The sequence below is a fragment of the Glycine soja genome, chromosome 18 (assembly GCF_004193775.1).
Source record: "Glycine soja cultivar W05 chromosome 18, ASM419377v2, whole genome shotgun sequence".
Lineage (NCBI taxonomy): Eukaryota > Viridiplantae > Streptophyta > Magnoliopsida > Fabales > Fabaceae > Glycine > Glycine soja.
Window position 1 is genome coordinate 12,659,469 of NC_041019.1, and position 26,181 is coordinate 12,685,649.

The 26,181-nt window shown below is 30.6% G+C and overlaps 1 protein-coding gene across 1 annotated transcript; it reads right to left on the reverse strand.

Annotated features, from left to right (window-relative positions):
• Positions 1-13,657: 13,657 nt before the first annotated feature.
• Positions 13,658-17,243, reverse strand: LOC114395521 (cytochrome b561 domain-containing protein At2g30890-like). The gene is made up of 4 exons (XM_028357319.1): positions 16,454-17,243; positions 16,172-16,333; positions 14,931-15,079; positions 13,658-14,302 (listed from the first exon to the last, which is right to left on the reverse strand). Exons 1-4 carry the CDS (start codon positions 16,652-16,654, stop codon positions 13,996-13,998), a joined length of 819 nt encoding a protein of 272 aa, XP_028213120.1. The 5' UTR covers positions 16,655-17,243; the 3' UTR covers positions 13,658-13,995.
• Positions 17,244-26,181: the final 8,938 nt, after the last annotated feature.

Genomic DNA, 26,181 nt, shown 5'->3' on the forward strand with positions numbered 1-26,181 from the left:
GGGATATACTCATTTTATGTAGAGATGTAAGCAATGGTACCACATGGACAGTGTCATAAATATGCATCAATTGCAGACCTTAGCAGCAGTATAATAAATTTGTCTCCATCTCCATGCATGCCATTACCAAGCTTTCTTTTCCGACACTCCTTAGGAACTAGTAGACAATTTCACTTACTACTATTTTATGTTGCACACTCATCCTATGCACGCATCTCTTTGAAGTTCTCACCTTGTCAACTAAATAAACAACACAGCTCCTAAGACCCTCCTGTTATGTCAGAGAAAAGAGGGTCACAAAACTCAAGCCAATTGCCTTAGAGATTTTGGGTTTTGCTAGGAAGGCACCATGCATTTTGATGATTAAATTAGATATTATGTAAGTCAACCATGGAATCTAGCTTGTTCATTTGCAAGGAAGGAGTAGTGTTTAAAGAAGTGAAACAAATATTAATGAGGCGCCATTATGAATATAATTTTGTTTTTTTAATTTTGTCACTGAATGAATTTTAATGATTTAGTAGATCTTATATATCTTAATCTTATCAATTAGGATTTGAAGCTGTAATTATAAAATTATCATCCTCATGGTTTTCTTATATAAGCTCTAACAATGCATGATTTTTAACTCTTTTCCACCAGTCAAGTTTGTCTTTGACAAACTTAGACCAAACCAAGAGTTTTACTGATGAAAAATGTCAAATATGCATTAAATTGAAATGAAAACTCACTCAAAAGTCAAAAATACTATTAAATCTTGGTTTATCAACCACATGGAAGTGGAAGAGGTAACCTGGTACACAGGATCAGCTACAACGGTAATATAAATTTAAAAAAATTAAAGGCTCTTGCACAAGCATAACAATTGCATCTGGTTCCCAAGTGATAAATTTGTTATAGGGTATAGCAGGATTTTCATATTTACATTCAAGGTGGACAAACAATTAAATGCTAATCAAACGTTAGAATATGTTGGACAAACAATTAAATGTTAATTTCAAATTTCTTCTCTTGTTGCTTTGTGGGTAGGATACCCCTTTAATGAGTATTTTAACCTAATATTACTTGTGTACAGAAATCACTGCTTTCAGCAACTTTTATGCAGAGTTTAAGGGACTAAATACAGAGATATTGGGTGTTGCAGTGGACAGTGTGGTGAGTTTGTTTCAATCCTTTTTAAAAGCACAAAGCAAGTCTCTAGAATGAGCAGTCACTTAATTGTACTTGTGTGTGTTGGCAAATGGGTTATGATGAATACTCAGTGCGATGGAGCATAATAATTTCATTTCTAGTGTGCTCAATATTGAACTGTATTTCATTTGTAGTGTGCTAAATATTGAACTGTATTTCTAGGGTGAAAAGTTTGACTGTATGCTTTGTTAAACTCTAATATATTCCTTTGTTAAGCATTGATGAAGGAGTTGCTATTGTCATCAATGTCAAGGTCAAGATAGTAGGTTATGTGGTGATCATGATAGTTGGCTATTGTGTTTTCTGCCACCAATGTTCCAAACACCCTTTCTTTTATCTCACTTTTCTCTGTATAGGGTACTGCTTCTATATAGGGTTCTAAACCTTAGTGGTCATCTGCAAAAAGCATACTTATCTAGAATTACTTTTTTTTGGGTGGTTGAGATTTTGTGTGTTTGCTAGGTAGGAGAGGGAGATAGGTATGCCAGTGGATGTGATTATTTGGCTTGAGGGTAGTAGGCTTTTGAGTTGAGATTGGTTTGTAGAAGCTGGTAACCAATGCGGTTAATGTGGTCAAGTTGGATAGGGATTCAGTTCCAAATGTTGGAAACACCTTATTGTTAGAATTGAGAAGAGTTCAGTTTTTTAGATCCTAGTATTTGAAAGCTACTTCAGGTTGGATTGGGTAGATTCGGTTGTGGAGGGAAAAGCTCTTGTTGGTTGATTTTTATTTTTTTTTCTATTTATAAGACTTGAACTTGATACATTGCTTGAGGGGACAAAACACTTTGAACCAGCAAACATTCAAAAATAAGTATTAGTAGCACATCTTGGTTTTTTGGAACTATTTGTGCATGGACAATATACTTGTTGTTAGTGTATTACTGTACAACACTGTGAGATGTTCAACAGAAAACCCTTGTCTCTATTTTATGTTTCATTTAATGATATATTCTTCCTTCATTGACTTTCTATATACCTGCGATTCAGTGAATTTTGAGATTTTTTGCTGTTTGTTTATTTTTATAGCAGTTGTACCTAACATTAGTTCACTTTATCAAGGGTATTCATGTAGAATACTAATGGTGGTTGCATCGCTAATTTACTTTGAAAGACTGATAAAATCGAAAAAGAGAAGGAAAGATTAGTTTAAATTAGTAAAGAGACAAAGGAATTTAAATTAAGAGATAAAAGAGAGAGAAGAGAGTTTATGAGAGAAATGTTTTAATAAAATGAATATTTGTATAGAAGAATTGTAGTTCATCTTTGTTTAATAAAAGAGAATTTAAATAAAATCAAATATAAAAAAAAGTGAAACATCACAATTAATCAACTAGATAACTATTAACTATTCTAATTTAACACAAAGCACAACTATTACCGGAATACATCCAATTTGATCAGAAAGTAATAGATGCTGAACATCAAACTTTATATGTATATTTTCTATAAGAAAATAAAAAAATATAATAAGAACAAAAGAAAAGAAAAGTGCATGATACGTCCATCCTTCAAACAGAGAAATTGTATTGAAATGATAAGTGGTGTGAGCTATGCAAGTAGAAGGTAGCTTCCAAGTAGCTTCCTTTCTCTTGTCTCTGGCAAAAATGTTCACTTCAACTTTACTCCACTGTCCCATTGGACCCCCTACACTGGCCAACCAAACATGGGCTTCAATCAACCCAACCTCTACGTCACGGTTTGCTCTCGTTTCACGTTTGACACTGTACCCATTAGATTAAGATTTTCATTAATTTTGACACATCTTTAGTTTTTTTATATTATTAATTAATTAAAAATTTTAAGTGATAATTGTATGATTTAAATTTTTGTATATTATTTGCACATATATTTTTATACTATTTTTCAATTTAAAATAAAAATACACAAGATAAAAAATGTTTCTTTTTATAGAAGAAAAGTCATTTCATTTCACTATTAATGGAAAATTGAATACAAGTTGAAGGATTATAATATATTGCGAAACTAGTTAGAGAAGTAGTCACTCTTGCAAGTATGTATATGGGCAATTATATATGTTTGTGTCCTAACAAACCCCACAACAAAATTTATATTTTCGTGTAATAGATGTCTACAACCTCAAATTATAGTCAAACTCAGAAGTGTCTTTTTCAGGTTGTTATTGCTGTGAATTACTGTTTGAAACTTAGCTCATATACTACCTCTGAAAATTGTAGATATCTCTCCACCTTAAGGCTTCCCACAAAATATAATAAGAAATGTTTTATTCTTTTTTATATTATAAATTTAAATATTAATTTTGAACATAGTATTTTTAAGAAGTATTTTCATTATAATTAATTCACATTATATTTTGAGCATCGAGAATTTGATTTTTTATTTTGATTTTTACAGCCACTGTAATTAAGCCCTCTAGAATATTTCTGCAAATTAACTTCAATCTTTTAGGTCCATTATATGTAATGATTAGTCTCAACTTTATTTTATCGAAATTTAATTTAGATATCAAATAAGATGTCTTTTATTTTCAGATAAAGTGGCTTTTATCTTGCTATCTTAATATATCATGTTTTGAATTGTTTTAAAAAATTTCAAATTTTAACCTCAGAGGACAGGCAGTATTTTAATTTTAATAATTCATCATTGTCACTATCATTAATATTATTATTATTATTATTGTCACAACTAATATTACTAATTTTGTTATCATTATCTTCATTGTCATTATTATCAATATCATTTTTATTATTGTTAAAATTATCATTATCATCATCATCAATAACCATATTTTAGTCATACTTGATGTGTAATAAACATTTGATAAGATTAAACTTATTCTATTGTCATCATATCATTTTTTTATCTCACTTTTATATCTTATCTCGTGCTATCATATGTTAACTATCAAATGAATCCTTAATGTTTTATTATAAAAGTCAATAAATTTATCTTATATAACAATTCATAATTATATAATAGTATAAAAATCTCTTAACATTATTATAAGTACATTCTAAAATTCTAATTATATATAAAGGCACATCAAGTATTAGCAAATAAGTGGATATAGAGTTTAAGTTTTAGGTAGGATTTTGGGTTAAATAAATATTATCATGTGAAGTATATTTCTAATAAAAAAAGACACACCAAGTAAAAACTCTCAATATTTATTACAGTAAAAAATAAAAATTATAGTAATTTTTTTTAACCAAGAGAGTGGAAACATTTAAGATTTTTTGTTTGACACCTAATTAATCATCCTCTCACCCGATCCATTTCATGTGTAATTTTACATTAAAGTCGAAAATCAAATCCTAAATATTAGTTGAAGGAGTTAATTGTGAAATCATTTGTGACAACTTTGGTAAATTAGAAGCATTGTCCTCATTTTGGGTTTGCAACGTGTTAAATGCATCTCCCATACCAAATTTCTTTTCGTACGACATCTTTGATGATATGATTCCCAAAACTACCATAGTAGGAAAATAATTTAAAAAGAACAGGACTAATTTGCATCGTTTGTGTTTGTATGTGTGTGGGTGGGTGGTACTTAGCCAATTGTTATTGTGATTTGTGAGCAAATAACGAACGAGTGGCTTTCCCTTGTTATTGTGATTTGTCTGCCCTTCATGAAACCCTCTTGTAGCATACTGCAAAATCAATTAGGAGACATTAGTCCTATCCATTTCTTAATTATTGGATTACATAATATGCTTCAATGCCAGTGAGGTTATGTCCACAACAATAATTGTTTGTGCAATTATTAATTTTGTTCATTAAATTTCTATTCAAGTTTTTCCCTATTTTGTTCAGTACATAATATGCTGAATACTGTTTCATTTCATTGATTCAGTGTTGCTTGAAGAAACAAAAGGATAGCTTAGCACCTGAACGAGAAGAAAATATCCCTCCGGTTTAAGTGATTGGTTGGAGTTTTGGTGTTATCTTTCGGAAAGGAGAGGTAAGATAGAAGTTTGGTTTTTCTGAGCATTGTTTATGTATTTATTAAAATCTAAATTGTGATCAATGTTGCTTGATTCTAAGTTGTGATATGTACAATATGTATGTAACTGAAACAAAGTTGTCAAATGAACTTGTTGGAAAGCAATTGGATGAAGATAGTGGTTGCCGGCTGAGGTGCAAATGGCCAACATGCCCTTACTGCCAAAGCACGCATGATTTTTTATAGAAGATGGTTAAGAAATCAAACTTAGACAAATATGATACTTAAGAAACATAACTAAAAATAAACAACACACCAAAAGGGATATGGCCATCCACCCTTACATTAGAAGAGTCACCGTAGTGAAAGAAAAAGCCAGTTTTTGTTAGAAGAGTGTAGAAGTAACCCACCCTTAAATGATTATGGCAGAACCAAGATCTGAAAACAACAAAGGAAAGAGGAGGGTGCTCAGCAAATTTAACCAAATTCCTTTTCTGATCTCTAAGCTATAGGAGACAAAATAACAACTATAACCACAAGAGGTCAAATTCCACATCCCCACCTAAAAAAAAACCATGGGAGTACATATCCCATAGGACTGAGGATGAAATAACTAGTTCCTCGAAAATAGAAATAGAGAAAACATGACACATTAAGTTGCTTGAAATTGTTTGACTTATTCACATTGTATGACTGTTTGACTACTGTGTATGACTTATTCACATTATTAATTTATCTTATATTTGATCATGCAATATTTTCATGATGTTAAACCATTGGAAGCAGAGAGATTGAAGGCGTTTCACATCCAGTGGGCACAGTATTATCTAAAAGTTAGAAATCAAACATTGGATATTAGGGAACTATGTAACTTTAGGTTACTTAATTAGTTTACCATAGCTTGCGTTACATTTTTAAATATTGTTGTTTAATTTTAACATTGAATAATCTTTATTAATAGTTATTCATAGTTATCAATTGATTTTTTACAATTAATAGTTTAGTAGCTAGCTTTCTGGTAAACCTATTTGAAAGCAAATGATATATGTGTTGTGTGGTCTGATTTTAAATTTACAGGTTAAATTTTGGTTTTTTTGTAAAACAAAGAGAGTATTTTAAAAAAATTCATAAAACCAACATCGGTTTTTCGTAAAAAACCGATGTTAAATCCATAACGTTAATATCGGTTTTTTGTGACGTTAACATCGGTTTTTAACAGAAACTGATGTTAATATATGTTAGGATCGATTTTTTTGTAAATAACCGATGTTAACATCGATTTTTTTATAACATCGATTTTTTTACAGAAAATCGATGTTAACTGTTAACATTAATACATTTTTTGGTGTAATTCTTATTATATAATATCGGTTATTTAAATAACTGATGTTGTAAATTTTACGTTAACATCGGTTTTTTGTAAATAACCAATGTTAACTATTAACATTAATACATTTTTTTGGTGTAATTCTTATTATATAACATCGGTTATTTAAATAACCGATGTTGTAAATTTTACGTTAACATCGATTTTTTTTAAAATCGATCTTAACGATAATACTTTCAACATCGATTAAAAACCGATGTAGAAAGTCATAAATAATCGACGTAGAAAGCATATTTTCTAATAGTGTATTAAATACATGATTTGTAAATAGGAAATATCTTCAGCTGATTATTAGGGATTATAATCATTATTTGGGAATATTGGGTTTCCATATATTGTAATGAATTTCACTACAAATAAAGGATCATTTGTGTGATACAATATGGTTACAAAAACTGATTTTATAGTATTACAAGCTCAACAAAGGAAACAAAAGTCAACTAATCTTGAGGAACTCAAGCTCTATTATGAGGGAAATCCATGAAAAGAAGAAGATAAGAGAGAAGGAAGGGAGGTGGACGAAGCTCAAAGGAGAGGAAGGAGGAGAAGTGATAAATGAGAGAAAGAAGAGGAAGTTACCACATTTTAAAGCTTGAGAGGAATTGTTTTAAGAAAGTTATGGACTTTTCCCACCCTTTTTCCTAAGAATACCTCCTTCTACCTCACTAAAAACTGGCCCTCTAAGCCCAACACTCAAATGGGTCAACTATCAACACCAAAACAAATATAAATTCATTATATTTTATCAGTTATTATATCAAACATAAACTTAAATTTATTTTTTATCCTATCCTAAATTAAACACTTAATCATACATTATAAAACTTCCTAGTGTTACAGCTTAAAACGGTCACTATGTTAACAAATTTTTTTATAGTTTTTATTATATTTAAAAAAAATAATAGCAGTTATAAACTATTGTTGTGCAAATCAAAATTGTTGGAATTTTTTAAACTAAGATTATTTTTTTAAGACTTTTAAAATAACATTGCTACTTCAATTGGATGATTGGAAAATGGCTAAATTGGAATATTTTTAAAAATGAGAAACTTAATTGAAGTTTTTAATAAGAGGGGGACCTAATAGAACATTTAAAATAAAGTAAAAGGAACAAATGAGTTATTAAGAAAGAAAACAATAACTTAAAAAAAAACACCAAGACAAAATGAAGCTAATGAGCTAATTCAATTTTCTGAGATAGCAACAGGAAACGAAAATGATCTTGCATAACTCGAGGGAATAGGATGAAGAAAGTAATGGAACTCACCGCAGCAGGAAAACACTAGGTTGACAAGACAAAGAATAAAAGGAAGGGGAGGTGGAGAAGTGTTGGGTAATCCATGCTCCCACAAACAAAATTACTCACATCCACAAAATATCGAGAGAACACAACAAAGATTACACTGTAGAAAAAATAATAACAAACACAAAAATTTAATGTGGTTACGTCCATAAAACTGTCTCAAAAGTATTTTTCTATCACAAAAATGATTACAAGATTGTAATCCACCCTAAATAGTGTATCACTCTACAAACCCGAGTATCCCACTCAATGGTTATGTTAACGATAATAGTTTCAACATCGATTAAAAACCGATGTAGAAAGTCATAAATAACCGACGTAGAAAGCATATTTTCTAATAGTGTATTAAATACATGATTTGTAAATAGGAAATATCTTCAGCTGATTATTAGGGATTATAATCATTATTTGGGAATATTGGGTTTCCATATATTGTAATGAATTTCACTACAAATAAAGGATCATTTGTGTGATACAATACGGTTACAAAAACTCATTTTATAGTATTACAGGCTCAACAAAGGAAACAAAAGTCAACTAATCTTGAGGAACTCAAGCTCTATTATGAGGGAAATCCATGAAAAGAAGAAGATAAGAGAGAAGGAAGGGAGGTGGACGAAGCTCAAAGGAGAGGAAGGAGGAGAAGTGATAAATGAGAGAAAGAAGAGGAAGTTACCACATTTTAAAGCTTGAGAGGAATTGTTTTAAGAAAGTTATGGACTTTTCCCACCCTTTTTCCTAAGAATACCTCCTTCTACCTCACTAAAAACTGACCCCCTAAGCCCAACACTCAAATGGGTCAACGATCAACACCAAAACAAATATAAATTCATTATATTTTATCAGTTATTATATCAAACATAAACTTAAATCTATTTTTTATCCTATCCTAAATTAAACACTTAATCATACATTATAAAACTTCATAGTGATACAGCTTAAAACGGTCACTATGTTAACAATTTTATTTTTTATAGTTTTTATTATACTTTAAAAAAATAATAGTAGTTATAAACTATCGTTATGCAAATCAAAATTGTTGGAATTTTTTAAACTAAGATTTTTTTTTAAGACTTTTAAAATAACATTGCTACTTCAATTGGATGATTGGAAATGGCTAAATTGGAATATTTTTTAAAAATGAGAAACTTAATTGAAGTTTTTAATAAGAGGGGGACCTAATATAACATTTAAAATAAAGTAAAAGGAACAAATGAGTTATTAAGAAAGAAAACAATAACTTACAAAAAAAACACCAAGACAAAATGAAGCTAATGAGCTAATTCAATTTTCTGAAATAGCAAGAGGAAACGAAAATGATCTTGCATAACTCGAGGGAATAGGATGAAGAAAGTAATGGAACTCACCGTAGCAGGAAAATACTAGGTTGACAAGACAAAGAATAAAAGGAAGGGGAGGTGGAGAAGTGTTGGGTTATCCATGCTCCCACAAACAAAATTACTCACATCCACAAAAAATCGAGAAAACACAACAAAGATTACACTGTAGAAAAAATAATAACAAACACAAGAATTTAATGTGGTTACGTCCATAAAACTGTCTCAAAAGTATTTTTCTATCACAAAAATGATTACAAGATATTAATCCACCCTAAATAGTGTATCACTCTACAAACCCGAGTATCCCACTCAATGGTTATGTTAACGATAATACTTTCAACATCAATTAAAAACAGATGTAGAAAGTCATAAATAACCGACGTAGAAAGCATATTTTCTAATAGTGTATTAAATACATGATTTATAAATAGGAAATATCTTCAGCTGATTATTAGGGATTATAATCATTATTTGGGAATATTGGGTTTCCATATATTGTAATGAATTTCACTACAAATAAAGGATCATTTGTGTGATACAATACGGTTACAAAAACTCATTTTATAGTATTACAGGCTCAACAAAGGAAACAAAAGTCAACTAATCTTGAGGAACTCAAGCTCTATTATGAGGGAAATCCATGAAAAGAAGAAGATAAGAGAGAAGGAAGGGAGGTGGACGAAGCTCAAAGGAGAGGAAGGAGGAGAAGTGATAAATGAGAGAAAGAAGAGGAAGTTACCACATTTTAAAGCTTGAGAGGAATTGTTTTAAGAAAGTTATGGACTTTTCCCACCCTTTTTCCTAAGAATACCTCCTTCTACCTCACTAAAAACTGACCCTCTAAGCCCAACACTCAAATGGGTCAACTATCAACACCAAAACACATACAAATTCATTATATTTTATCAGTTATTATATCAAACATAAACTTAAATTTATTTTTTATCCTATCCTAAATTAAACACTTAATCATACATTATAAAACTTCCTAGTGTTACAGCTTAAAACAATCACTATGTTAACAATTTGTTTTTTATAGTTTTTATTATATTTTAAAAAAATAATAATAGTTATAAACTATCGTTGTGCAAATCAAAATTGTTGGAATTTTTTAAACTAAGATTTTTTTTAAGACTTTTAAAATAACATTGCTACTTCAATTGGATGATTGGAAATGGCTAAATTGGAATATTTTTTAAAAATGAGAAACTTAATTGAAGTTTTTAATAAGAGGGGGACCTAATAGAACATTTAAAATAAAGTAAAAGGAACAAATGAGTTATTAAGAAAGAAAAAAATAACTTAAAAAAAAAAACACCAAGACAAAATGAAGCTAATGAGCTAATTCAATTTTCTGAAATAGCAACAGGAAACGAAAATGATCTTGCATAACTCGAGGGAATAGGATGAAGAAAGTAATGGAACTCACTGTAGCAGGAAAATACTAGGTTGACAAGACAAAGAATAAAAGGAAGGGGAGGTGGAGAAGTGTTGGGTAATCCATGCTCCCACAAGCAAAATTACTCACACCCACAAAAGATCGAGAGAACACAACAAAGATTACACTGTAGAAAAAATAATAACAAATACAAGAATTTAATGTGGTTACGTCCATAAAACTGTCTCAAAAGTATTTTTCTATCACAAAAATGATTACAAGATTGTAATCCACCCTAAATAGTGTATCACTCTACAAACCCGAGTATCCCACTCAGTGGTTACAAGAAATGACAACACTCTCACACAAAGACACTTTTCTCTCAACAAAGTGATTTTGTTTCACAATCTCTCTTCTCACACACTCTATCTTCATGTATATCTTCTCCACTAATTCTCTTCTCTACTTATAGTGAAGATTGTCACCAATTATAATAAATAAGATCTCTTGAAAGTTGAAATAAAAACAACTTCCAATGCATCCATTCAAATAAGCTTCATCTAGTAAAATGTAATCTTCCACTTTGCATTTAAACCACCTAAACCTTAGTGATAAAAATTCAATTCCTATTATACACTAAATGCACCTTACCTTTTGACTTGGAACTCTACAATTGTCTCCCTTAAGTCAAAAGAGAAATATCTTTAAATTAATTTGATAGTGAACAAACTCCCCCTCCAATGAAAGTATCTCCCAACACATCTACAATATTAGAAAAATTCACTTCCTTCTTTATTTTGCTATCATGGTTCCTCTTCAAGGCTTGTCCATCCAAATAACAAAAGTTACTGTTATTTTTTTGTTCTCGCAACACCAAGTGTCTCCCTTTGTACACCTTGCATCCCCACTTTGAACCAACATACTTGTATCCTTGTGATATCATCTCCCACATAGAAATGATATTGACAATAGCAAAAGGTACAAACCTCACATTTGATAAAGTTGGAATAACACCATCATGGAGTTTCATCCTCACACTCCCTATGCCTTCAACCTTTATTTTTCCACCACTCCCTAACTTGAAATGACCGAATTCTCCATCGATTTTCAAAGTGTCAAACATCTCTCAATCTTTACAAATATGCTTTGAGGCAGCAGAATCCATCACCCATTTTGTTTTAGCTACCTCTTCGTTTGTTGCCAAAAACACATAATCTTCATCACTTTTTACTACATTAGTTTGGGAGTTAGCATCATCCTTTTTCATATATCTTAGTTTCTTCAAGTCCTCCTTCATTTGTTTGCACCTCACTTGCACATGACCATTCTCCCCATAATAGTAACATTGTATGTTACTCATATCTCGTTGTGGGCGCAATTGTGATTTTGATCTTTCTCTTGGCCCATCATGTCTCCTTGAATGATTCCTCCCTCGCTCAAACTCCACCATAGCTATTGCATGGTGTTCATCATCAACATTTTTAGTACTCATCATTCTCTCATTTTCTCTAAGAGCGACGATCACCTAATCTGAATTCAAAGTTGATCTTTCCAAAAGCAACATTTGAACCAAGGCTTTGAAGGACCTTGGTGGTGAGGCCAACAACAACAGTGTTTACTCCTCATCAGAGAGTTTATCATCTGCATTCAACAGTTGACTTACTAGCTAATTGAACTTGTTGATATGGTCTTGGAGATCTCCTTCCATCTCCATTTTGAGTTGATACAATTCCATCTTCAAACAAAGGCGATTGGTTAGCGACTTTGACGCATAGATATTCTCGAGCTTCCCTCACAAGGTTTTTGGTGTTGTCTCCTTCAACATGTTGTGTTTTATCTTGGGAACAAGGGCTACCAAATCGTGCTCACAGCCCTCCTTTGGATCTTAGTCCACTCAGTTTAATTTATAGAAGTCGGCCTTTCATCTTCTAACGCTTGATCAAGACCTTGTTGCACCAAAAAGTCTTCAATAGTACTCTGCCAAATCATAAAATTTATTTTTCCATCAAACAATGGTATCTCGAACCTTTGTGTTCCCCCGGCCATAGCTCTGATACCACTGTTGGGTAATCAATGCTCCCACAAACAAAATTTCTTACACCCACAAAGGATTGTGAGAACACAACAAAGATTACACCATAAGAAAAATAATAACAAACACAAGAATTTAACATGGTTCGACATCTCTTGTCTCAAAAGTATTTACCTATCACAAAAATGATTACAAGATTGTAACTCATCCTAAATAGTGTATTACTCTACAAACTCGAGTACCCCACTCAATGGTTACAAGAAATGATAACACTCTCACACAAAGACACTTTTCTCTCAACAAAGTGACTTTGTTTCATAATCTCTTTTGTCACACACTCTCTCTTCATGTGTATGTTCTCCACTAATTTTCTTTTCTATTTACAGTGAAGATTGTCACCAAATATAATAAATAAGATCTCTTTAAAGTTGAAACAAAAACAACTTCCAATGCATTCATTCAAATAAACTTCATCTAATAAAATATAATCTTCTACTTTGCATTTAAATCACCTAAACCTTAGTGATAAAAATTATATTTCCTTTATGCATTAGATCCACCTTATCTTTTGGCTTGGAACTCTACCAAAAGAATAGGTATTAATCAATGTTGCTGAAGAGGACCAACCAATAGAGAGAAACATTATTGGTGAATTTTTGTTTTTTTATAATTAGTCGACCCAACATTAAATTTCAATAACTACTAAAAGGAAGTTGAGTTGTTCACCAAAAACCATCTGGTGTGTCTGGTTTAAAGCAATTAGTATGCGATAATTAAAGCCAAAATCTTGATGTCAAATAACAAGTTTCGAATCCACTTTTCATCCACTTCTTTTTAGTGCAATCTTAACTAATGTTGGTAGTTCTCAGGGCTTAGACTGAAATAGTTAAATTTTCAAATGAATTTGATTCTTAAAATTCAATATCAAACACAACCAATTTGGTTAAAAAAATGGTGTTCCATTACCATTTCTACTACAATTTCTAGGTTGTTAAAATGTCTACTACTACAACGTAACCGCAATTATCACCGCAGGTGCATTTATCCGCAATTATCTACGATATCAAAAAATGTAACAAAATCACGACTGCAACCACAATGTAAAACCTTGGATGCTCGTTTATTTACTTTTTGTTCCATACTACATCCTTATGGACCTAAAAAAAGAGATATATATATCAACATATTGGATACTTAATTTTCTTGGATCTCCATGAAATAATATTTTAAGTTCTTGAATTTGCATCTTAACCAAACAAAAAACATATAAGCCACCAAATATGTAACTTACCATCTTTGAATGGCTTTGCCATTTCTGACAAAAACAATAGAAATTATTTCTTATCTATAAAAATTCACCACTACTCTGTATTCTTTGAACACTTGTATCCTATGTAGAAGTCAGGGTCAATTATGGTGAGGCATTGGTTTCATCTTCCTCAACACGTGTCACCCTTCAATACCTTCTCCTTTTCATCTGGACGACTTTCTTGACAAATGGGAGCCTTTATTTCTTTGCCCAAAACCACTCCTTGGTTTTGTATATACACCCATTTTTCTTGGAAAAGGTAGAAAAACACAATCAAAGATATCTGAACAGTGAAAAGTATGTTCCAAATTTTTATGCCTTTGGATGTTTTTTGGTGGTAGGCTCCTAAACCAAGATATACATTCAGGACACCAAGGAATGTGACCGCAGTTCCAAGTATCCAGTGTGCAAAGAACCACACACTTCTTTTGGATCCCCTGTGAAGAACAAGAAAATATCCTATTCATCATGTTCTATTAACAAAATATTAAAATTATCGCTAAAAATTAGAATTGAAAAGAAATTGTAAAGTGTTTAAATAAATGTGCTTGCTACCTTAAATGAACATGGAACACGGAAAATCCATTAATTTTTTTACTCCTTTGTGGGGAGGGGGTAATGAAATCCCATATAAGCTTAAATGAGAATAATGTTTAAAATAGCCTAAAAATATCTGGGGATTGAAAATGATTTAAATTTTCGAAATTTTTGTTATGTTTCAAAATTTTAGGATGTTGTTTAAATAAAGATAAGGATATTATTCTCTACATCTAAACTTAAGAAAGTTATTGGGTTGATTTTAAGATTAGAATGTGGTTAGTATTTAATTGTGTTACACTTCAACTCTGTATATAGGGTCCAGGAATAAAGGTTTAACAAACCCCTCTGGACAATATATCTCTTCTTTTTAAAAGTAAAGTATTTTTTTACAAAAATCCCAATAAATAAAACATTCAATGGTCTAAGTTTGCGATATCAGGTCAACATGGATAGATTTCGTTACCAATAAAATCATGTAGACAAATACACAATTCTCTCAATAAAAGGGGAATTCAGTAGTTTTACCTTTGTGGTCGAAAAATGCCAAGTAAAACTTGCAGCCAGATAACACCATATAGTGCAACTCCTAATCTTTGATGACTATTGTTGAAGAGGTTGTTGAAATTTTTTATGGACATGATTGCTCCAGCTGTGGCAAGTAGCACCGCAATCATCTGTTGAACAGAAATTCAAAAGTATATATCATGTTAAAAAGAAAAAGATCATCAATGAAAGAAATACTTTAGACAAGTTAGCTATTTCTGTTAATGATTAACTTCTGGCCTTCATTATAGCTGTGACTTAGTAACAGGGCCAACAGCATAATTTTGTTGTCCTCTTCACAGGCAGTGTTTCACAAGTGAGATGGAGAAAGCTTGAAATCTCTAATGACAAAAAAGATTATTTAATAAAATGTCTGTCTTGTCCTCAAAGTATCCATTATAGTCTTTGACAAGAAATCTATAGGAGGCAATCACCCTTACATAATCTCATTAGCTACTAATAAGCTTTAGACTAAATAAAATAACTAAAAAGCTGAATCTTACAAATTTTAGCTTCATTTCATCATCATTAAAAGTTAATCAGTGGTGCAACTAGCTACCCCCTATTAAAATAATTGAAAACCATTGGCGGATCCAAAAGGGGGCCAGGACATCCCTCTTCCAAAATTTTAACTAGTTAAAGTAGTCTCAAAGGCTCTTAAGTGAAAAATATCTTGCTAAATACATCCTAATCTAAAACACTTAAGCTTATTTTGTACTAACTCGTATTTATTCTCAAAATTATGTACTAACTTTAATCATTCACTAATTAACATAATGCTTTAACTTTAGGTTTGAATTATATATAAATTTAGAGTTTTAAAAAGTACAAATAAGTTTTGAATTCCTTTTTTCCCCTTCAAGTCACATAGACATACAGAACTACATGTGTATCTAACTGGTGCATTAATACCGAGCCTGACCTGTAATAAAAATGAAAAGAAAAATCTTGAAACTTTTGCCATTAAATGTGTTCTAGAATTATGCATTCAATTGAGCAAGGTGAAGACAAAACTAGATACAACCATTTTAAAAATATTATTATTTACCACTTATTTTTTACCCTTTTCATAGCACATATTTTCTAGACTCGTTCTATTTACTACCATAAATACTAGTTATTTTCCTGTGTAGATCATTGGTTTTCAAGTAAAAGTAAAAGAACTAAACAGTATGCACAATCAATCCAGAATTATGATGTAATATGGACTAAGATATAGTTGCCTGCAAAATTGAATGACCATAGAACAAAATTCTATGCCTTTTTGGACTCTCCTCTCTGTTTGACAATCTAATTGCAAGTATACCAACAGGCATCAAGAACCCCATTGAAGCCCACAGGAGAAAGCCATGTAATGTAATCTGAAACTGAAGTCCAGGACTCATCTTCACATATAAACCAATCACAAAAGAAGGTTAGCTTCACAGAAAAAACTCGCATTCATTAAACAAAGGATTAAACTTGTAAGATTGGAAAAGGCAAGGGAAGTATAATGAACAGGTTACCTTAATGTGGTTGCTATCTTTGGTTTTTGAAGGGCTGCTTGTAATTTGGTGGTGCTCTTGTGATGAGCTTACAAGGGAAAACATAATGAAAACAAGACAAGTATGAAAGAGGAAAGAAATGAGCTTTTGCTGAACTCCCATTCTTCCTAGTTCTTTCTTTTGGTAATGTAAAGTGAAAAACTGGACAAACTCAATCTTCATTGCTAGTGAAGATTTTAAGGAAGCAGAAAACTATAACATTCTAAAAATAAAAACTGAATATGATTTCTCAAGGACTGAAGAAGCTTATCCTTTTTTTTGGTGTCTTTTTGCTATGTGTGTGTGTGAGGATTCTGAGCGGTGAGGACTCTTGTCTAGATAGTACAACAAAAAAAGTTGTCACCAATTCAGTAAAAATATGAGATCAATATGAGGTCAGAGAAAGCTCATCAGAAGGCTCAGGATAGAGAGAGAGTTTAAACCTTAATCTTCCTAAGTATATACATTTGATTTCAGCTTAAATATAATTGACATTTTCTGAAGGGTGTTGCATGGAAACAAATTGATTGTTAGTACTTAGTCCAGAAGATCTTACATAAATAATAAATGGAAGTGCAAATGTGGTATTAAATGAGATTTCAAACTTGTGGGGTTCACTTTGGCAGGCTTTTTGTGTTTATGGAGGAGAGAATATGGACATGCAGAGCTAAAGTGTGTCAGATTTCAATGTGAGGGGTTAAAATTTATACATCTATGTAATGTAGAGAGATAGAGAGAGACAAAGAGGGTCATGCTAGATTTACATGGTAGTGAACATTATCTTTTGCTTCCCACTATTGAATACACATCATTATAACATGCTAGAATAGACTTGTCCACCAACCAAATACCGAGCCAATATACAGATTTTGATTATTAAAAGTGGGTCAAAAAAATCAGATTCTAGAAAGATTTTCAACTTCTGAATAAAAGGATATCTGCTGTCATACCCTCATGTTACCGAGTTTAGATCTTCAACAGTTAATGGGAAAGACACCGGTAATAAGAGAGAGAAAGACACATGTAATTTGTGAGACCCACCAATACTCGGAGAGGAGTATTTTTCCATGTTATCTGTTTGATTGGAGAGCAAAGATTTTAATTACATAGTTTAAAAATAAACAAATAAAAATAAATGCCCTCATCTTACATAATACTAGTTCATCTCAAATCATATTATACTTTTATACTACAATTTTGAACCAAATCTTCTAAGCGATTAAGCGGACTAATTATATAATCTGTTTTCTTCTTTTTCGTATATTTCATGTAATGGCACTGGCAGTTGACTTAAAAATATGTCATAGGATATGAAAAATCAAAATATGTAGCAGACACCCATAACTCATACGTATCATTTTGAGTTCCTAAAATTAGATAAATCCCCACTTTAATAATAGCAAAATATTTTAATGCCACGCCAGTCGGTGATTCAGTGGGCTTGTGTGTTGTTCATTATATTAATCATATAGAGATTCAAGACGCTAAAAGACAAATCATTTGTCTACCACGTGAGAGTATATTATTTGAATGTATACTTATTGAAATCTCTAACTATTATTTTATATATATACTATTTTCTGCATCTCACTATAATTATTATATAGGAGGAAGAAAATTGTTCTAAAATAATTATTATTTAAATTTTTCAATAATATTAATTATCTTTTTTATTTATATTTTTTATAATATTAACTGTGGACAAAAAAATTATCAATAAATTAATGATGATATAAGATTAATTTTATAAAATTATTATTCTCTTTTATCTATTTATTATTTTTCTTAATATATGTAAAACATCCTAGGACAAGGATGCAGGAGTACAAATTACTTTAAACATAAATTTGTTATTTACTCGTATAATTTTAGTAGTACAATTAAGGACAACTGTGTGATAATTTTCCTATATAGTTTATTAATTTTTATATATTTAATTAACTAAATTTTAATTTAGTTCTTATATAAAAAAATCTAATGTACAATTTTTTTTTCATGTGATGTATCCCATATGATATTATTGTAACACTGAAATTGATATCAAACTACTATGAAGTAAAAAAAATCAATTGAAAACTAAAAAGATAATATTTCTAGTATATGTAGACTTCATTGTGCGTTAACTGAAAACAACATTAGTATAATAACAACAGTGATGACCAAATTGAAAATAGTTATATGCACACGGGTTAAATTTAATATAAAGACTAAAATAAAGAAATTGAATATAACGTCGAAGGGGCTAAAAATATGTTTCAACTAGCCAAAAGAGTTGTCTAATAACCAAACCTAAATTCTTCAGGGAATTATTTGATCTTCTAAGGCGGAATTTCACTCTAAATGTTTTTCTCCATTTTATGTTATTCTTCATTTTTCCACACGAGAACTTAAATCTCGTTTTCTTTTGCCCCCAATCATTAAAATTAGAAGTTTAAATATAATTTAATTGTTTAATATAAAAATTTGTTATTTAATAGTATAAAATAAAATATCAATACACTCATCGTCATCGGAGCCACCTGGTATATTTAACTATTTGTGCATGTGAGAAATAATGAATGTGTGGTTCTACGTACATACAACATATTGCGGTAATTTTTATGAGATTAAATTTCTTTTTTTCTTTATCTTTTTTCTGGCATTGTTTTTTCCTCCCCGTGAACTTTATGTGGAATTTTTTATTTCAGAATTGTCACAATTCAGAACATGTGACATTGTTTTCTTCCTAGCTACTTTCCTGTGTTCGCTGAGAAAGTGAGAATAGAACAAATCAAAGGATATGGCATTACGATACAAGGTATAATTAGTGGACCACAACAGAATAACCAATGCATGAATTGATGCTATTTTTTTATGAGTGAATCCAAGAGTGCCTTGCGGAAAGCAACGTGGTCCTTTATGAAATAATATCATATACACAATGTGATAAATTGGAAGCTATGCCTATACGTGAGGATATATTCATTTGCTAAATTTGAGTGATAGTGAAGTCTACAGCTATGTTTTGCAGTTCATTCAACATTAATTTCTTATTGTTAACTATCGTTCATTACACTTTTGAACACGACCTTCTTCAATTATTGCTTATCCTTATACATCAAATGTTTATTTAAATTCCCTTACTAGGCACGGTATAGTGATTTTTAATATGAAATGGATTGAAGCAGAGCATAATGGAATAAAATAAAGTTATTATTCCAGTATTTGAATATTTTTATTGGAGAACTATAAAGTCCCACTCCAGATGTATAAAATAAGTTGCGGTGTATATAAACATGCAAGAATTAATTTAAGCCTAAGTGGTCCAATTCACGATATTCTTTTATCCGTGCGAATCGATAACATTAATTGTTAAGAAATTTAATTGGTCCAATCCACACTATGTTCGCACTACAGAAATAAATTAGATAGAAAATGATGCAATTTATCCAGTTTTATTTTATTTTAAGCATTAACAATAAAACTTAATATTAACTATTGTATTTCCATTGTTTAATGATTTTGTTGATGGACAATCACTAATTATTTCTACAAGTGTTTAGTGAATCCAACATATCCGATAAATTTTCGAAATCCAACTCATTTAAATTTTTAATTCGTAACCAAAAAAAAAATCCATTTCTTTACATTCCATATATGCACACCACAAGTGTGGTTAAAAAGTTACCCATATAAGTTTATTTTCATTAGAAAAGGAGTTAAAACCAGCTAGCAAAAAAATAATTCTGATTAAGATGTAATGAATAGCGTCTTACTATGTTTGAAGTGTGCACATAGTTAAAATGAAATTACAATGTCTTTGGTTTGAACAATGCTGAGGGATGACTGGATGAGTATGCAAGTATTATTGCCCTTTAAAATATGGACCATCCGGATTGCATTAGTTAAACTAATCTGGAATGTTGGTTATATAATAGCTTGTCGTTGTATATACACAAGAATTATATCACAACCACCATTCGATCATCACAAAACCAAATGGGTCCATGACACCAAGGCTCAACACATAAACCCATCATACATATATTTCTTTCTAAAAATAAAAAAAGAATTCTATCAGCATATGAGGTTGTTGGGATGTCATACGTGCTTCAAAACAAACATTGCCCACTAACAATCATTCCCTTGAAATAAATGTCATCAAATTAAAATTCCCTATTATCATACGAGGGCCAGTGATTAATTAGTAAGATAGTAGTGTGTCAACTGTCAAAGATAATGATTTCTTCTATTGGTTTCAATGTTTGGTAATTTGGTTATATATCAAAAACAAAAGTCAAGTACACAAGATTATTACCTTTTTCAACAAATTGCTTTCCTCATGTCAAGGGGTATCTCAAGAAAAGTCTAAATTGATTGGAGCCTTGCAACAACTTTTCTTTCAAAAACTTGATTAGGGTTGCTTTTTATCTTATCATTTTCTAGTCTTTATATGTCCAGGGTTGAAAATAAGCTCATCGGAATAGGGAAAGGGTTTTCTTAATGAAACTTCCCTGCAATTGAAGTCACAATATTAATCATTTGTGCAAGAAAATTGTAGCTGAGAAACTTCTTACTCTGCTGTAAATAACGCTCCATTTTCTTTATTCTTAATATTCGCTTTCTTCCATCTGTTTTTTTATAGAGTTTTGTTTTTTCCCCTTCCCCTTTCTTGATGAGACCAATTGTGACTCATGTAGATGAATATTTTTCTCTTTCAACCTGTAATTGTATAACTATATGAGAATTGAAAATTAAATCTTGTATCTTTGGTAATTTACACTTACTTTGAATTCCCTCATACCACTACTAGAAAAACATAAATCATTGTAGGTCATGAGTCAATACTATTCATCAAAATTGACACTAATCACTATTTTTTAGTCAATCAAGCGAGAACCTCAAAGTTGTCACAAAGAAAATTGACTCAAATGTGTTTATGTCAATCAAAAGAAGTCGTCATTTTTAGTTTGACCAACTTTATGCTAATACTAAAAAAAAACACAACACAAAATAAAGTTCTACCATTGTTGCTACCCCTGTTCTTCCTCTTGATCCCATTTTTTCCCTTTCTCTTCTTGTCAAATCCTCATCCACTTGCAACACAAAAAAATAGAGGAAATTTTCATGTCACTGATAACCATTCTAGATGTTTGAAAATACTGAATGTACACATTAACACATCTCTCGCTTTCTTATTGGAGCTTTCAATCCCTCATGTCGCCATTCTCCCTAGTTGCATCAAAGTCATCAAACGTTGCCATCGACAGGTGCTCTTGAATCAGCACTGCCAACACAAAGAAGACCCCATCATGTTGGAGGTTTGGGCGTCGTATGCTAGGTCACACCACCACGCCATTATTGAAAAAATGTATGTTGGAGAGTTTGGGGTCTTTAGAGAAAGCGAGAAAGAAAGTGAAAGGGAGGGCAACAACGTGAGGGAAGAGGAATATATGGGGGAGAAGAAATTGGGAACTTTAGAATTTTCAAATTGATGATGAAGATGAGGGAGATGATTCATTTTCACTTTAGATGAAAAACTAGAGTAAGTCAGGTTGACACTAATGTTGCTACAAATAAGCGTCAACCTAATAAACTCTAATAGTAAAATATATATATTTTTTAAATTATTAATTAATGTATGGTCCATGCTAATAAATATTTTAAAATATTAGTACTGTCAGTCCTGGATAACGCAAACTAAAAAAAAGATTAAAATTAGTTGGTTGGTTAACACTAACCAGCTAACACTAATTTGTATGTATCACTAATAAATTTTATTTTTGTTTTTTAAGATTAGTGTCAGTTTAGTGTCAATTGGACAACACTGTAGTTCTCTCATAATGATAAATACATATATTGTGTAACTTTAGTAGGAGTGTTCACGAGTTTAGGTCACCTATCAACTGTTGACTCATGAAATTGACTCATTGACCCATTGATTATTATTATTATTTTGGATTTGTCATATGTAAGGTTAAAAAAGATTTTTAAGATAAGAATATAAGATCAAAGCTCATGCCAAAAATGTTTTTCCAGAAAAAAGGGTATGTGTGGGTGGTTGTGCATGTGCAATTGTGTGTGATGGTAGATTTGTATGCAGTTGGATTAGGGAGAAGGATGGTGGTGCTATAGAGTTTGAGTGGTTCGTGGGTGGCGGATCTAGTCGTGTTCCTGGTTAGGTGGTGGTGCTGGCTATATGGAAGATGTTGGGTGACAGAGGTTTGCTGAAGGCAAGGAAGGGAAGGAAATATTTGTCAATTCAAGTTTCCTATATGGTGCAGGAAGTATAAAATGGGATGCAAGAAGTAAAAGCATGTTCAACAATGAAATCACATTTTCAAGAAAGGGGTGCGATGACTAATGAATTGGCCAAGTATGACTTATAATATTTCTTTGAAATTCAAGCTTTCAAGTGCTTTGATTTACTTCTTCTTTTGTTTCCAATCAGCTTCTTTCGAACAGCTCAATGTGTGTGTTTGGCTTCTAGAAATTAGTTTCCAAAATTTTTAACACATTTCAAAAACTAATTCTGGAAAGAGGTACATTAATAAAGAATGGAAAGTGAAAATATCAATTACCTTTAGAGCATGTTTGGATGAAAAAATTTAAAATTTTGAGAAATTTTAAATTCTAAGAATTTCAAATACTTCAATTGAAATTCCTTTATTTTCAAAATTTTGTGTTTGGATAAAAAAATTAAAATTATGAGGATAAAAAAAAATGGATAAAAAAAAGAGAAGATATGGTTGGTGTGCTACTTATACGTGTTCTTCTATGTTCACACTCGATCGATATTTTAGGAGTTGGGACGGTGTTTCTTGAAGAATAATGTAAGAAGAGAATTTCAATTTCTCACTTTTTAGAAGGAAATTGAAATTCCAGATTTTTAGTTATTTAAAATTTTGTTTTAAAATTTTAAAATTTTAAATTCTTCATAAAAAGCATCCAAACAATGAATTCTAAATTACAGAAATTTAAATTCTCTGATAAATTACTTTCCTTAATTAAAATTCTCTATCCAAACACACTTTTAAAGTTTTAGACTTGTTGACCCGATCAAATCCAAACCAATTGGATAAGTTATAAATGCATTAATTTGGATTGAATTTTTTTTTAAAAAAAAAAAACACAAACCCAACCGAACGCAACTTGTAGAATTTTGATTGACCCAATCCAGCCTTTAAACACCCCTAGCTTTTAAGAATATTTAGAAAACAATGTGTAGTTTTTTTGTAGTGATACTACATAAATATATTATGTAACATCCAGTTTTCTTTCTTTCTTTTTTTCACTCTTCGTCCGATTCAAATTTTAATTTTTTTTTTCACTTTCTGTTCACCCTACCAAACATATCATTAATTAGAGATAGTATGGATTTTTTTTAACAAAGATATATGGAATCATTTTTTTGGAGAGATAGTATGGAATCTTAAACACTAGAATAACATGTAATAAACTAGTGTTTGAAAGCGCAATTATTTTATTTGTCTTATCATACACAGATAAAAAAAGTGCATCGAAACAATTATTTTATTTAATGTTATTTATTAATTAATGAAAAAAAATAATTGTTTAATTTTATTCAATGTTATTTTATTTAATTACTTAATGTTATTTTATTTGAAGGCCAAAGTATTTATGGATAATTATTGACATCATACAATTATATGAAATAAGGAGAACAGAACATTCTTTTCCTAAAAGTAACATATTTTAATAGTTGTAAATTATGAGACTAATCTCTAAAGATATAGAGAATATTGTCTTGAGTTTTATTTCTTCCCAACAAAGTCAACCTAAAGGGTTGAAATTTGTAAAAATATCTTGAAGTCCTAGTATAGAATTAAAAACCTTAATTATGATGGTTACTTTAAAAATAAATATGCTTGCCCTACTACAACTACAACCAGTTTTATCCGTAATGATGTTTGGTGTGTGATTTTTTTTCAACCCAACAAATAATATTGCTTCCTAGAAATCATATAGTTTTTGGCAATTATGCTTCTTAACTAAGAATGCCATATAAATGTTTAGTAGCTCTAAAATATTCAAAACACAATAATTAATTTAGATTTACTACTAAAAAAACACTTTTTACGGTGATTTTTAAACCGTTTTAAAAGGTCCAATTTCTAAGACAGTTTTATCAAGAACCGTCTTAAAAATTGTTTTCTTTTTAAAAAAATGAAAGTTTCTAAGATGATTTCGAAGAAAAATCGTATTAAAAAGTGGAGCTTCTATGACGTAAAACCGTCTTAAAATATCTTTTTCTTAACAAAAATGTTTTTTAAACTATAGATTTTCTAATAAGGTTTTTCAAAGAATCATTTTAGAATGTCTTTTTAAAGAAAATTAAAAAAAAATTGACTATAAATTAATTTTTAATTGATGGAAATGAGCTTATTCAATATGAATTGAATACACAGCTAAGGTGTTTTATTGTCAAGTTAGCTCTGAGATCCTAGTTCAAGCAATATGTATTTTACTGCCAAAAATGTTTATTTTCATTTAAGTTATGATTACAGGCCTAATTGTAATATTCAAAATATTGTTTATATCATTAATTGGGTTTCATTTTATTCATAAACCCCATCAAGCCAAAAATCGTAATTCGGAAGGCCCAGATCAAGGCCAAGTAGCTAACTCTCATACCACTCCTGTCATTGCCTATCCTATCCACCATAACCCATAGGCCATAATTAACAAAGCTTTACCCTTAATTTACCCAGGAAAATTCTAAAATTAACAAACACACTGACTTCAATATTCCTTAAGCCATAATAATATTGACTAATCTAAGCACATGTTTGTTGCTAGTATAGAATTGATGTAGATCTAATAATGACAGAAGAATATAGTTAAAGATAATTACTATAGTGAAGAATAATGGGATCAACATGAAAAACACGTTCAACTCCATGCCAACAAACTGTCGGAAAACACCATAACGATATTTATTTACATGATCACTGCAAGGAAAAGAGAAGACGTTAATTATGAATCATTATATAATCAACAATCAAAATTTATTTGAATTTCAGTCATCAACTACTAGCTCATATTAATATGAATGAGGTAATTGCTTAGTTTGCTTGACACCTTTTTTCTTTGAATTCCATCCTTATTATGTTAATATATTTCCTTTTTTACCCTTTTCAATCATTTTTATGATACCTTTTTTTACCTTTGTTCTAACTGGACTTGCTTACTATTCTTATTTTTAATTAAAAAAAATATCTATAAAAAATAAAATTAATAAAAAAAAATCTAATTAGAGTGGGAAAAAATTAATAAAACTAATTTACCTAAATTCATTATAGGAACTAAAAACCTTCAAGAGTGGGAAAAAATGGTTCTTTGGCGACTACTAACAGGTTAAAATGTGAAAATTGAGTCTAAAGCAATGCAATAATTTTTTTTACTACACCTCATCTTATTGCCCGAGGGTTTCTGGCTTTCTGCAGTATAGGGAAAATGAGGAAACAGGAGAGAGAACAAATGAGGAAGGGGGACATCTTACTGAATTCTTTTGCCAATTTTCTTGAACTTCACTCCTGGTGCACATATTGATATTGCTTTATCTAGGCATTCTTTAGTTACCTGTATTAATATATAAACACACTCCTATTAAGCACAAAACAAATGACGAAGACAATGTCTCAATTCTCAACAACAACAAAAAAAAAAAAAAACACTTCACAAAACCAAAGCCACATAAAAGAGTTCTA

Excerpts from the sequence above, each read along its gene's own strand:
- LOC114395521 (XM_028357319.1), bottom strand. The coding sequence starts at position 16,654 with ATGAAGATTGAGTTTGTCCAGTTTTTCACTTTACATTACCAAAAGAAA. Across the intron at positions 16,334-16,453 it reads AAGATAGCAACCACATTAAG|ATGAGTCCTGGACTTCAGTT; the intron begins GTAACCTGTTCA and ends TTATATGTGAAG. Across the intron at positions 14,303-14,930 it reads GGCATTTTTCGACCACAAAG|GGGATCCAAAAGAAGTGTGT; the intron begins GTAAAACTACTG and ends TGTTCTTCACAG.